The 14,913-nt window shown below is 45.2% G+C and overlaps 1 protein-coding gene across 2 annotated transcripts; it reads right to left on the bottom strand.

Moving 5' to 3' along the window:
- Window positions 1–4,409: 4,409 nt before the first annotated feature.
- Window positions 4,410–14,404, bottom strand: LOC308569698 (GTPase IMAP family member 9-like). Of its 2 annotated transcripts, none has more exons than XM_081163941.1 (3): window positions 14,034–14,404; window positions 11,330–11,394; window positions 4,410–5,618 (listed from the first exon to the last, which is right to left on the bottom strand). In XM_081163941.1, exons 2-3 carry the CDS (start codon window positions 11,367–11,369, stop codon window positions 4,957–4,959), a joined length of 702 nt encoding a protein of 233 aa, XP_081020067.1. In that variant the 5' UTR covers window positions 11,370–11,394; window positions 14,034–14,404; the 3' UTR covers window positions 4,410–4,956. The 2 variants fall into 2 exon arrangements, with proteins under 2 accessions (XP_081020067.1, XP_081020068.1); XM_081163942.1 differs by lacking the exon at window positions 14,034–14,404 and adding an exon at window positions 12,055–12,176.
- Window positions 14,405–14,913: the final 509 nt, after the last annotated feature.

Consider the following 14,913-nt stretch of genomic DNA (forward strand, 5'->3'; position numbering starts at 1 on the left):
GCTCTGTCCCAGCTCCTGCCAACCTAGCAGTTTGAAAGCACACCAGTGCAAGTAGATAAATAGGTACCACTGCGGTGGGAAGGTAAACAGCGTTTCCATGCACTCTGGTTTCTGTCATGGTGTCCCGTTGAGCCAGAAGTGGTTCAGTCCTGCTGACCACATGTTGAGGAAAAGCTGTCTGTGGACAAACGCTGGCTCCCTTGGCCTGAAAGTCAGATGAGTGCCGCAACCCCATAGTCGCCTTTGGACTTAACTGTTCAGGGGTCCTTTACCTTTACCTCCCCATGGCAGCCACATTGTGCTCTGCCACACACTCCTGCCAGCAATTTGATGACTACTGCCTCCCACCACACTCTCTCCAAATTCAAAATGTACCCCTGATCCAGAAAGGTTGGTGGCCGTTTGATCCAGCTTCCACTGAAAGGTGGAAATAATAAATTTTCACTTTCCAAAGCAAAATGAAACACAGCCAGTCTGTGGGCAGACATACCATGGTCAATAGGCTTTGGTCAAGTCAAGCTGAGACAGACCCAGATTGCTAAAGGTTTGGGTGAGGGGACCAGAGCAAGCAAGGACTGTCGTCATCATCATCATCATCATCATCATTTATTTATATCCTGCCCATATGGCTGGCTTTCCCCAGCCACTCTGGGCGACTTCCAACAAAAGATTAAAAATACATAAAACATCAAATATTAAAACTTCCCTAAACAGGGCTGCCTTCAGATGTCTTCTAAAAGTCAGATAGTTGCTTATTTCCTTCACATCTGAAGGGAGGGCGTTCCACAGGGCGGGTGCCACCACCGAGAAGGCCCTCTGCCTGGTCCCCTGTAACCTCACTTCTCGCAGTGAGGGAACCGCCAGAAGGCCCTCGGAGCTGGACCTCAGTGTCCGGGTAGAACGATGGGCGTGGAGACGCTCTTTCAGGTATACAGGACTGAGGCCGTTTAGGACTTTAAAAGACAGCACTAATACTTTGTATTTTGCTGGGACTCATTTGCCAACTTCTACTTTTAACTATGGATTGCTATGACTCTACCCATGAAAAAGAGGACATGTCCTGGAAAAGGAGGACATATGGCAACTCTATAATGCTTATCTCATTCTATATTCGGGGGAACGATGGGGGTGGAGACGCTCCTTCAGGTAAACTGGGCTGAGGCCGTTTAGGGCTTTCAAGGTCAGCACCAACACTTTGAATTGTGCTCGGAAACGTACTGTCAGGAAGATAGAAGCAGGGCTATTGCAGTGGTTCTGAAACTGTTTACTCTGGGCTAGACTTTCAGAAGAAAAATTTGTTCACATTGTTGCAGGCAAACAGCCTGTAGTTCCTGGGTCTTGCCAATAAAACTCAGGAGCCAGGAGGAGATCAGAGTTCAACGATTTTATTACTTTCCAAGCAGTAGGTTCAGCGGGATCACTTCCACAAAGACTGAACCCCAGCCCCCAAACACCGGGGGGGGGGTAGGGTGGTTACCTATGGGTTTGTTACACAAAGCATTAAAATTTCCTGCAATCATGTGCATAGAAAGATTTCTCATTACCTCATTCAAGGAAGCAAACTAGCTGTTATTAACCAAAACTCATTTCGATACATTTCACTTTAGCGTGCCTGCGATTCAAGCATAAGCATTCGCTGACATAGCTTTAATTTACCGTGCCTGCGTGGCCTTCGCAGAAGAAGAAGAAGAAGAAGAAGAAGAAGAAGAAGAAGAAGAAGAAGAAGAAGAAGAAGAAGAAGTTCTTATTATTTATACAACGCCCATCTGGCTGGCTTCCAACTGAATATTAAAAACAATACAGCATCAGACATTAAAAACGTCCCTAAACACCCATATTTTTCGCTCTATAACACGCACCTGACCATAACACGCACATCGTTTTTAGAGGAGGAAAACAAGGGAAAAAATATTCTGAATGAAACAGTGGACGTATCATTTTTGTGCTTCATGCTGTGGCCACAGACATGTGATCTGATGGTGAATTTGGGGTGACCCAATGCAAAAATCCTGAGAATCCCTGTGGATCCATGCTTTGTAACCACGTTTTTGCACCATTGCAGCCCCAGGCAACAGTGGGTGCGTGATTTTTTTTGGGGGGGACAGGCTGTAGTCATGGACATGCTATGTGCTCTGATGGTGAATTTTGGCTGACCCAATGCAAAGATCCTGAGGATCCATGTGGACCCATACTTTTTAACCACGTTTTTGCACCATTGCAGCCCCAGGCAACAGTGGGTGCGTGATTTTTTTTGGGGGGGACAGGCTGTAGTCATGGACATGCTATGTGCTCTGATGGTGAATTTTGGCTGACCCAATGCAAAGATCCTGAGGATCCATGTGGATCCATGCTTTGTAACCACATTTTAAGTGGGGAGGGAAGGAAAAACACAGAAGGCTAAGAATGCAGGAGAGGGCTATAACGTGAGGAAAGGAAGGCAAAAGTTTCCCCCCACCCACCCACACAAGCCAGCCAGCGTGTGCTCTCTCTCTCTCTCTCCCTCTTTAAATGGAAGAAAGCATATTTGAATGCTGTGTGTCTCCAAAAACAAAAAGCAGGAAGTCAAATCAGAATTTTTAGCCGAACCTGTAGTCTCTCTTCCCTTCACAAACATTGTTCCTCCGGAGCAGGGAGAGGATAGAAGGACGGACGCTCTGCTTTCCCTCTCTACTTGCCTGGAGGGGAGGGGCTTTCCCTGCTCTTTGTTCGGACGCTCTGCTTTCCCTCTCTACTTGCCTGGAGGGGAGGGGCTTCCCCTGCTCTTTGTTCGGACGCTCTGCTTTCCCTCTCTACTTGCCTGGAGGGGAGGGGCTTCCCCTGCTCTTTGTTCGGACGCTCTGCTTTCCCTCTCTACTTGCCTGGAGGGGAGGGGCTTCCCCTGCTCTTTGTTCCGTTTGAGCAAACACAGCAAGGAAACAGAGAGGGCGGGCAGTAAGACCCTGAGGCAGAATGCAGGAAAGCAGCCACTTCCTGTATCACGGAGCTCCCTTCTCCCTGAAGCGCGGTTTGATTTTTGCCTTATTTTTCGGCTCCAGGGACCACACATTCGCTCCATAACACGCACAGACATTTCCCCTTCCTTTTTAGGAGAAAAAATCTGCGTGTTATAGAGCGAAAAATACGGTATCTTTTAAAAGTATTGTCTGAAAAGTGCAGTATAAATGAGTAACACTTTTTTGTTGCAACAGCTATTGTGCTTTGTATTGCGTGTGCTGTGAACCTGCGTGTATAGCGACTTGTGTTCTTGCGCTGAGAGTAAAGGCTTTCTCAGCAGTTTCTTATAGCGATAGAGCTGTCTTTTGAGGCCCGCGAGATCAGAAAAGAAAGACTTGGAAAAGGAAAAGGGGCAACGACTAGCTGTGCTTGATTTGTAATATGATCACGGGACACCCAGAAAGTATAAAACAATGCAGCTACACAAGAATATGAATTATTCCCAAAATATAATTACAGACAAGAAGCCTCTTACATATGTATCTTAAGGATACCCTCTAACACTTCAAAGCCAAAATCTGGGACGCCATCTCCCTGTTTTTTATCGAGAGAGCATGTTGGCTATTTTGGTCGCTGTGATCTCGTGTGATTTCACACTGTGCCCCCCCATTAAAGCACTTTTGGGGGCACGGCACCCCAAAATGTGCATTTTAAGGCAAGATCGCAGCCCTGAAAAAGCACTTTATTGGGGGAGGGGAATTGTGCTGTGAAATTGTGTGAGATCACAACAACCAAAATGGCCGCTGTTCTCTCCCCAGAGAAAAACAGGATGTCCCAGTTGTAGAGTATTCCTTAAGTATGTATACAAACTCAAGGAAAGGTGTGAGCCTTTGTGGTACAATGAAGGATGACAAATCACACTTGTGGGGGGAGGGGCTAACAAAATAAAATTGGCACAAGGTTTGAAGCACAAAGACTCTTTGCAACCAATCTGTACAACTTTATTATGTGCACAGCTAAAAATGAAAGCAAGACTTCCTTGACTTTAAAGAACAGCCAGGGTTAGCATAAATTGTGTCTTGCCTTCCGTGCAAACGGTTGTCTGTGGTAGGAACTCAGCTGTGTTATTTGGGAGTTATTTTTTATGCATTTCCTAAACTCTGCCTTCTGGGCTAGAGTGGGATGTTTGACTCAATGTTTACATGATATTGTATTATGTTGTAAGAATCTTTAAAAAGAAAAAGAAATAAGATTAATATCATTTCTTTAAATTGAATAATCTATTAAGCCCAAGAACCATAAGTAAAGTGGCTGGGTTGGTATTTATAATGTCATTTTTATTTGAATATTTCCACAATTTGTTTTTGCTTTTGCTTCAGTGTATCAATACTGAAAAGCCTAATGAAAAGATTAAAGGGGAAATTAAACGGAACAGGAGAAATGAAACATTTGCATTCCAAATAAATGCACAATGGTGAAAACAGGTCATTTATTGGGACTGATTCTTCAGCTGTTGTTAAAAGTTGCAAAACAATGAAGCATGGGATGGAGCGATGGAGAAATTTCAGAAACAACAATCTGATATGATGGAGAACAGCAACAACCGGGGAAAGAAAGACATAACATCTTACGAGGACAGGAAGAAACACCAGGGACAGAATAATTCCCACACACAGCAAGAACAAGGATATAGTTTGAGTACCTCACTTGTAGTTTTATAAATCATTTAATGTATCAACACAAACAGAAGTTATTGTCATGAAATTCTACTCAGTATTGATCCACAGCAGAACTCCAGTGTATAGTTAGGAGAGTAAAAACTTAAACATATTGCAGGATTCCCCCCACCCCCAAACAGACCAGAGACAGTGAATATTTCATCCAGCAGACCTTCAGTGCTACTGAAGGCAAATGAGTGAAATGGTCACAAATCCAATACATTCAGGATTGGCCCTGTCCATAAGAAATCCAGTTGCAGCAGACTTAAACTTACAATAACTTAAACTTACAATAACTTAAGCCTTATCTCCAGCAAGACGTAAGCCAACTCCACCAAGACATGTCCTTATTGAATTGTTCTTCGGTGTACAGTGGTGTTCTGCCATTGAGTACCACCAAGCCATCAATCATCTCAATGAGCTCCTTCACCTGATTCTGCTTTTCTTCTTCATCAGCCACATTGTTAAAAGCAATCATTCGTCTTTCGGACATCTCAATCAGATCCTTCAGGTGCCCCTCAGCACCTTTTAAGAACTTCTCTAGAGTTGAACCATTCCTATCTAACTCATCTTTATAGGTGAATAAAAGAATCAGATACTTCTTTCCTTCATCCTTGAAGAGCTTTTTCACGAGCTGAAATGTTTCCTGGTCCTCCTTTGTGATCTTTCCTGCTTTTATCACAATGAGGATGGCGTGAGCTCCAGGAGAGACCAGATCAACGCACTTCTTCAACTCTTCTCGTGTGAAGCGTTTCTTATATGCTGTGTCAAAGAACCCAGGTGTGTCAACAACAACAATTGTCCTGCCATCTACAGTGGCTTCTCTTCCTTCGCAGTCCTTGGTTGTTGAATCAAGATTGGATGTGCTTCTAAATTTCTCAGCCCCCAGGATGGTGTTTCCTGTTGCGCTCTTCCCGGATCCGGTTTTGCCAATGAGCAGAATTCTCAATTCTTTGTCTGTTCTGGCTAAATAAGAGATAAAAAATACCATGTCAGCAAAGTTCCTGAGACTAGCAAAAAAGAAAAAAGAAAAAATGGGCTTACAAATGTTTCATAGGCATGCTACTTATTAGTTACCTAATTTTTTCTACAAGAAAGGAGATTTTGACAAAACGTCAAGAAGAACGTTCTGGTGTCAAGAGCTGCTCAAGAGTGATATGGATGCCCTTGGAATGTTAAGTCCTGGGCCATCAAAAGTCAAGAGGTTGCCAAATTCCAAATCTAACATGCCAAATTCTTTCTGCAGGTAAATATCAGAGCACTCCCACTACTCTCTTGTGTAGTTCCCCCCCCCAAAGGGATTTAAAAGAATTTTATACCAGGTTTTGTTTTGTGTGTATATGCCTATGCATTTAGGAACAGCATTTTGTGACAGATTTTCACATGGGAAAAAAAAATTCCCCTTTCAACAGGATATGTGAACCTCTAAGAAGACTCAGCCCCATTAACAAAGTGTTTGTCCCTTCTTTTCTCCCACAGCACAAATAAAATTATTATTATTATTATTATTATTATTATTATTATTATTATTATTATTATTATTATTATTATTATTTATACCCCACCCTCCCCAGTCAAGGCCGGGCTCAGAGTGGCTTACAAGCAATAATAAAAACAAGTTGAATGATTACAACTTAAAAACAAAATTAAAATACAACATTAAAATATTGAAACATTAAAATATTAAAATGCAGCCTCATCGCAGGAGGAGAAGGAAAAGAAAAAAGAAAGAGAAGGAGGCAATCAAATTGGCTCCAAGCCAAAGGCCAGGCGGAACAACTCTGTCTTACAGGCCCTGCGGAAAGAAATCAGATCCTGCAGGGCCCTGGTCTCATGAGGCAGAGCGTTCCACCAGGCCGGGGCCAGTGCTGAAAAGGCCCTGGCTCAGGTTGAAGCTAATCTGACTTCCTTAGGGCCCGGGACCTCTAGGGTGTTGCTATTTATGGACCTTTAGGCTCTCCGTGGGGTATACCGGGAGAGGCGGTCCCTTAGGTACGAGGGTCCTAGGCCGTGAAGGGCTTTAAAGGTCAAAAGCAGCACCTTAAATCTGACCCTGTACTCCACCGGGAGCCAGTGCAGCTTGAAAAGCACTGGGTGAATATGCTCCCATGGCAGAGACCCCGTGAGGAGCCTCGCTGCAGCATTCTGCACCCGCTGGAGTTTCTGGGACAGCTTCAAGGGCAGCCCCGCGTAGAGCGAATTACAGTAGTCAAGCCTGGAGGTGACCGTCGCATGGATCACTATGGCCAGGTCGGGGCGGGAAAGGTAAGGGACCAACTGCTTGATGCGGCGAAGGTGGAAAAATGTTACCTTGGCTGTTGCTGTAACTTGCGCCTCCATGGAAAGGGAGGCATCAAGGATTACACCCAAACTCTTAACAGAAGGCAATGGCACTAATTGGACCCCCGCAAGAGAAGGGAGTTGGTCCCTCATCCCCATGCCATCCCGACCCAGCCATAGGACCTCTGTCTTCGAAGGATTTAGTTTCAAGCGGCTCCCACGAAACCATCCAGCCACAACTTCCAAGCATCTGGTCAGTGTGTAAGGGGCCGAGTCGGTGTGGCCATCCATCAGCAGATAGAGCTGAGTGTCATCAGCATATTGGTGACAGCCCAGCCCAAAGTTCCGAATAATCTGGGCAAGGGGGTGCATAAAGATGTTAAAAAGCATCGGGGAGAGGATTGTGCCCTGCTGTACTCCACACACCAAGGAATGGCGCGACGACATTTCCCTCCCTAGTGCCACCCTCTGTCCCCGACCAGAGATAAAAGAGCATAGCCAGTTACGGGCTATGCCCTGTATCCCCACGTCTGTGAGGCGGTGGTCCAGAAGATCATGATCGACCATGTCAAAGGCTGCTGACAAATCTAAAAGGATCACCAGTCCTGATCCGCCTCGATCCAGTTGTCTACGGAGATCATCTGTTAGGGCAACCAGAGCCGCCTCGGTCCCAAAACCAGGACGGAAACCGGACTGAAATGGATCTAAAGCCAATGTTTCCTCCAGAAACCTACCAAGCTGTTCAGCAATCGCTCTCTCAATTACCTTGAGATATGGAAGATTTGAAACTGGGCGGTAATTGGATAGGTCTAAGGGATCTAATGAAGTTTTCTTTAAGAGTGGACACACCACTGCTTCCTTCAGTTCCCTTGGGAATGTCCCCGTGTCAAGGGACAAAGACGCAATATCTGGACACTCCCTAATCAGCCAAGATGGGCACGGATCAAGGAGGTAGGTGGTGGGCCTACCAACTTGGAGGAATCTATCCACATCAGCAGGGAGTATCCGATCGAAATGGTCCAACACTGGACCTGAAGTCTGACGAGGGGACTCCAGTTCATTGACTGTATCTAAATTGGCAGGGAGGTCATGGCGGAGCAACAGGACTTTCTCCGCTCGCGAATGCCTCACAGCTGTGGGTCGAATTTGTGCTTAAATTTGGTTGTCCTCCTAAGGACGTTATTGACCTAATTATTCTAAAAAGTTGTGCCGAGCGAGAGCTAGCGGATGCAATGGAAGCTGCAAAGTAAGATTTCTTAGCAGCTTTCATAGCCATCTCATAGGCTTTCATAAGCGTCCTATAAGATGTTCTTGAGGCTCCGTCATGAGTCCGTCGCCATACTCGTTCTAGCCGTCTGAGATCCCGCTTCATTTTCCGGAGCTCCTCAGTAAACCAAGGGGCCCGGTTTTGACGGGGTCGCAGAGGGCGCTTAGGCACGATCTCATCAATGGCTGCCAAGAGCCGGTTATTCCATGTTGGGATATAGCTACTACGCAGATGCGAACAAGCAGTTCGATGTTTACATTACATGATGGCCCTGACCGTGGGACAGGATGTTCCAGGGATTTCTCAGAGATTTGTTCTCAGTGTAATATGAGACCTTCCTGTTGCTTATGTGAAGGAAGTTTGATGCAGTTGCTCGGAGGAGACTGAGCGAGCAGACATGTTTTATGTACAGTTGTACAGTCAGAAATAAACTAGAGATGAAATAGACTTTCTGGCTATCTTCTTTCTCCTGCTGGTATGCAAGAGGGAAGGGGGTGTGCACCTTTCATCAGGGGGGTGTCGCCTATCAAGATCTCCCTGTACTGCCTGGATGCCAGCCAGGGAAGATCACTGGCAAACAGGCCCCTGTAGCCTGGGAGAGGGGCCAGCCTCTCCCGAGGGGGCTAGTTTTCCAACATTCCAGTTCTCAACAAGGTCATCTAATGAGTCACCAGGAGGAGCAGGGCCCTGCGAGGCTAGTCGGAATCTATCAGGACGAGCCCAAATAGGTTCGCCACCCGAGCCGGGGAGGAGCGGGAAGTCATTCTTGGCTTTCAGAGCGTAGTGATCAGACCATGGCACTTTCACAGCGGGGAGCATGATCACATCTATGCCAGCCCCAAAGATCAGATCCAGCGTGTGGTCTGCTTGATGAGTGGGGCCCAAAACAAACTGGGAGAGCCCTAGTGTTGCCATGGAAGTCACTAGGTCCAGAGCCTGTGAGGAGGGAGCGGCATCGGCATGGATGTTGAAATCTCCCAAAACCAGTAGGTTTGGGAACTCCAAGGCCCAGCCGGCCACCACCTCCAGCAGGCCTGACAGGGTGGCTGCCGGTGTGCTGGGTGGTCGGTACACCAGCCAGACAGCCAAGCTCTCCTTGATGCCCCACACGAGACCTACACATTCAATGCCGGAGATCGCCGGTGATGGCAAAGCTCTGAAAGAGCAATCCTCCCCGATTAACAACGCTACTCCTCCCCCCCGACCCATACTCCGCGATTGATGGAGGACAGAGAAACCTGGGGGTGTTATCTCATGTAGGGAGACTACTTCGCCTTCCCGTACCCAGGTCTCTGTCACGCAAGCCAGGTCAATCCCCTGCGAGACAAAAAAGTCACGCATGGTGGCGGTTTTGTTGCCTATGGACCTTGCACAGCACCAATGATGGAGGTGTGTAATCCTTGCTCTCCCTACCCTCATCCCTTCAGATGGGGTGTAGATTGGAAGGGGTTCAAGGATCACTGCATCTCGAAACCCTTCACCGATGGAGATATCTAGCCCCACCGCCATTCCTCCCTAGCCCTTCAATAATGGAAATCCCAGACCCCATACTAGTCTCCCCAATAGATGGGTAACATCCCCTCACTAACAAGTCATCCTTGGGCCAGGACTCCTGGGTCAAAATGGTATGGGGAAGAGGTGGAGGTTTGATAGGGTAAGTATCCCTAGAAGATAAAACCCAACCAACCGCACCCCAAGCAGGGAGGACAGTCCCATGGTGTTTCGTTAACTGTCAATCCCTCTCTCCCTCCTGGGTTGATTGGGGGATTGTTGGTTCTATCTGTGGCTGTGGGAGTATTAATGAGTTATGTGCTATAAAATGTGGATTACTGGCCAACAAAGAGCCAGCTTCGAATTCGGAAGATCTGTCCATCCTGTAATAATAATAATAATAATAATAATAATAATAATAATAATAATAATAATAATAATAATAATGGGATACAAACAGTAATTTATATATTCTATATGAAAAGTAATTGCATTTGTATTTGTGGCTTTAACACTTTTTAAGTTACAAATAATCTGTTTTCGTTTATTAAATCAGTTCTTCCATTATGTCTATGAAATTAATCTAAGCACAACCAAGTATTGTTTTGGAACTGTATTTTGTCAGGTAGTTTTAAGCAAACCTATTCCCTTTTACCCTGTTTGCCTGAGTATTTCTTATTAGTTCTGTCATTATGGCTAGTTTGAGGTACTAGCACAACTTTAAATTGCCACTCATCTTTTGTTGGTATTAACTCATTTTCCAGTATTTTGCTCTTAACATTCTAGCTGATGTTGTCACATCAAGAAACACTCTTTTATTTTCATTATAAAAGGATGTCACAGAGGAGGGAGAAAGGTTGTTTTCTGCTGCTCCAGAGAAGCGGACACGGAGCAATGGATCCAAACTACAAGAAAGAAGATTCCACCTAAACATGAGGAAGAACTTCCTGACAGTAAGAGCTGTTTGACAGTGGAATTTGCTGCCAAGGAGTGTGGTGGAGTCTCCTACTTTGGAGGTCTTTAAGCAGAGGCTTGACAACCATATGTCAGGAGTGCTCTGATGGTGTTTCCTGCTTGGCAGGGGGTTGGACTCGATGGCCCTTGTGGTCTCTTCCAACTCTAGGATTCTATGATTCTATGATTCATTTGGGATGCTCATTGTTAGAATGCCAAAATAGATAAACGTAGGATTTCTTATAAAATTGTGTGTTTTGTTGTTGTTTAGTTGTTTAGTCGTGTCCGCCTCTTCGTGACCCCCTGGACCAGAGCACGCCAGGCACTCCTGTCTTCCACTGCCTCCCGCAGTTTGGTCAAACTCATGTTAGTCGCTTCGAGAACACTGTCCAACCATCTCGTCCTCTGTGTGTTTTAGCATTTATTTATTTTTGGTTCCTCATAGGTCATGTCCTTTTTTATTATTATTACTTTGGGGACATGTCCATCACATGTGGAATAAGGTTCCTTCAAAACCTATTGCTGATATTTATTTATTCTGACTGATTTGGATGGGATCAGGTACCATATGTAAGTCATTTTCATGAAGTTCTCAGATAGCACATGGTGACATCTCTCTCATGAAATGTCCAAACCTATGCCAGGGACAAGGCGACATGGTCAAGATGAAAGCCCTAAGACTCACCTTTGGCCATGCTGCCTGTTGCAGAAAGACAAGCTGCCATCAAGGTTCACAGCGGTCCAGAAATCCTGCATTAAAAACACCAAAAGTCATTTGCAGAACTCCTGGGGGACTCTCAGTGTTGGAAACTCAGTTTCTCTCCAGGGACTTTCCTGCTACTGGAGTCCTTAGCCAAAAACAAAGTTTGGGGAATACATAAATTGGTCCTCCTCTAAGACTGGTCGCTAAGGAAGCAACATTCAATGAGATAAAGGTTGCTGGCCCTCTACCTTGGCTCCAGTGAAAACAAATGAACTCTTTGTGAGGGATCTAAGTCCAAAAGGGAACCATAGAAACTGGAAAAACCAAAACTTAGAGGTCCTTCCATTGCTACTTGTTGTACAAGGCAAGAACATTTGCAGTGTAGTAAAAAAACTCTGGAGCAGCACAGTCCTGAAACCATTTTGACTCCCAGACTAACCAAAAGTTTCTCTGCAAGGAGGGAGGGGGTGAGGGAACCTTCCCGTTGTCTCAGGAATTAAGTGATTACCATCTCAAAGGAATGGCCAGACTACCAGAAAAGGCAATCAGATAAGGCATTATCAGATAACCTGGCAGACAGGAAAAACAACAACATTCAAATTTCTGTTGTAGACCGCCTTTTCTGTGGTGTAGGTATGATGTTTGTGGGGGGTGGTCTTGGGTAACAGGGCAGGGAATTTAAAATGTCTATATAAAGGCAGGCACACCTTTGTTCTGGGTCCTCCTGCGTGTGAGGGGAGCACTCTGTTGCAACAGTTCAATAAAGATCAGGCTTACGAGCTGCTTTGCTTCTCATATTCTCTGGTTGGCCTCTGTTATTTTTTCCGACCGATGGAGAACCTACAAAGGACTTCCATAAGGGAATAAGGGCAGATGAGCTCAGTTCTGGGTAAACAGGGTTACATATCAAACTCTAAACTGAATTATTTCACCTGAAAACGCCCCTTCTACATTCTAGTCAGTTTCACAAGAAGATCAAATCAGTCAACCCAATCTAGTCACTTTTACTGTGGGGTCAGTAAACTTGGCAGGCTGATTTTCAGCATTTCTTAATTGTGCTATTTTACAACAACAAAACAATGTACAGAGGATGTGCCTGCAAATCAGAGCCAGAGGACTCACAACCTTACAGCTTTGCAGCCAGAGCCCCCACACCTGTACTTCAATGTCACACCGAAGAGGGAGCAAGCTTGTTTTCTGTTGCTCCAGAGGGCAGGACCCGAACCAGTAGATTTGATTTACAAAAAAGGAGATTCTGACTAAGCCTTAGGAGGAACTTTCTGGAGGCAAGAACTGTTTGGTGGAACAGACCCCCTCAGAAGGTGGTGCAATCTCCTTCCTTGTAGGTTTCTTAATGGTCTGGGAATCGGGGGGTGGGGGGGCAGCATTGCATCTCGCAGGAAGAAGGAGGAAGGACCTAACCGGTGGCTGTGCCTTTTTGGAGGTAGGGCATTTGTGGAAACTTCTACCACCTGACCTCTCCTTCACACACCTCCAAAAAGGGGTGAATCCTTTTTGTACATCCTGGACTTATGACTTACAATTTGGCTGGCATGCATGACTTTGGTATGGGAAGGCGAAAATTTATGAAAGTTTTATGGACCATATTCTTAGGAAGTATCTGTATAGAGTTTGGGAGAAATATAAAAATCTGCTGGAAAGGAAAACACCTTTATGGCTCTCTCCTATCAAGGCTATTACAATTAAGAGAGCCAATATGGATAGACAGTGGGTGACTTACAGGGAATTGCTGTATTTTACAGGGGCAGAACCTAAACTGAAATCAATGGAAAATGTAAGGAGCCATATTACGGATTGGTTGCAATACCATCTGTCACATGAAATGTTTAAAGTAGATAGGAAGAATGGTTTTTCAGACCAAAGCTCACAATTCAAAGAAAGAACTTCTACAAAACAAAGAGAAACTTTTGTTTAAAATGTATAATCTGTTATTAGACTGGGAAACAAAGGACAAGTCCTTTCTGTTGGGGATAATTCAGACTGAAATTCCCAGGTGTCAGAAAAGGTTATTTATGTGTGCCACCACTGCGGCCCGTGTTTTTTTAGCCCCAAAATGGAAAATGAGCGAGGTCCCAACCAAAGAAGAACGGCAACTGAAGTTGACTGAATATGCACAGCTTGCAGACTCAAGATATAGAATAAGAGAACAAGAAGAAAATGTGTTTAAAGAAGATTGGGAAATGTTTATTGAATATATGGAAAATAATTGTGCACAGCTGAAAACACTGGCAGCATTAAGATAAATTCAGCAGTGTAAATAAGTCTGGATGGATGCAATAATGGAATACTGATTGGTATAGTTTTTGTAAAATATGCAGGGATTTATGAGATGTAAAATGAACCATAGAAAGAAAAGAAGGGAAGTCATTGCTATTTTAAGGATGTAAAATGAGTATTTTAAATTGTAACACAGAAAATTTAATAAAAATTATATAAAAAGAGAAAGGGGTGAATCCTTGGCATGTACTGTGCCCCCCCTTTCCCCTTCCTTTTAGGGTATCACCCAGGAGGGCAGACTTTGCCTCCAACCACCAACCGCCCCTACAAAACCAGGTGTGGTAGGAGCATTGTGGCATTTGCAAAATATCCCCCCCCCTCCATTTCCTCCTGCAGGAGGGATCCCCACCTCTGCTTACGGTAATTCCACCAGAATAGTTTTCACTACCTGGACTTCTGCTGGGCAGTTTTTTCAGCCTGGAGGTGTTGCTGGTCTGGCTGTTTCTCTCTGCAACTTCTGGCAGCCTCTGACTCTCCCCGTTCCTCTCAGAGTTCTGAGTCTGACGCAGGTTTTGAGTGCACATTAATAGCCGAATGTTGGACATATGGAAAGTGAAAGAGTTTTCTTCTGGTTGATTCATCCAATTACACATCCATAAAAGGAGAACACAATAGCATCAAAAGAGTCCGGCTGAAGGGTCAGGCAAAAGGGGTCTATCATTGTCCAGCAGCCTGATGGCTCTGCAAACCAGATGCCATGACAGGAAACTCACAAGCAAGACGTCAGCTCAATGGCTTTCCCCACACTTGGGGTATTCAGAGGCATAGGAGGCAGCCTTATACAGAGTCAGACCATGTGCCATAGACGCATTACTGCCCTTGATTGGGACACTAGACCAGTGGAGGCAGCATGGAATAGCCTTAGCCTTTTTTGCTGCTGCATCACACTGTGGGCTCATGTGAAGCTTGCGGTCTGCTGAGGAAGGAACTGATTGACCGTCTCAACAGAAGAAAGCCAGTTGCTACCGGGATGCCATTCCCTTCCAGATGCCAGAGCACAGCTGGAATACTGTGTCCAGTCCTGGGCGCCATAGTTTAAGAAGGATGTTGACAAGCTGGATTATGTGCAGAGAAGGGCAACCAAGATGATGAAGGGTCTGGGGAAAAAAGCCTTAGGAGGAACAGTTGATGAGGTTGGGGATGTTTAGCCTGGAAAAGAGGAGCTTGATAGGAAAGAGGAGAGCCATCTTCACATATCTCACGAGCTGTCCCATGGAAGATGCACCAAGCTTGTATTCTCCTTCCCCAGAGGGTAGGACTCAAACCAA

Source organism: Podarcis bocagei (assembly GCF_964188305.1).
Source record: "Podarcis bocagei genome assembly, chromosome: 12".
Taxonomy (NCBI): domain Eukaryota; kingdom Metazoa; phylum Chordata; class Lepidosauria; order Squamata; family Lacertidae; genus Podarcis; species Podarcis bocagei.

Excerpts from the sequence above, each read along its gene's own strand:
- LOC308569698 (XM_081163941.1), bottom strand. The coding sequence starts at position 11,369 with ATGGCAGCTTGTCTTTCTGCAACAGGCAGCATGGCCAAAG. Across the intron at positions 5,619-11,329 it reads AACAGGCAGCATGGCCAAAG|CCAGAACAGACAAAGAATTG; the intron begins GTGAGTCTTAGG and ends TCTCTTATTTAG.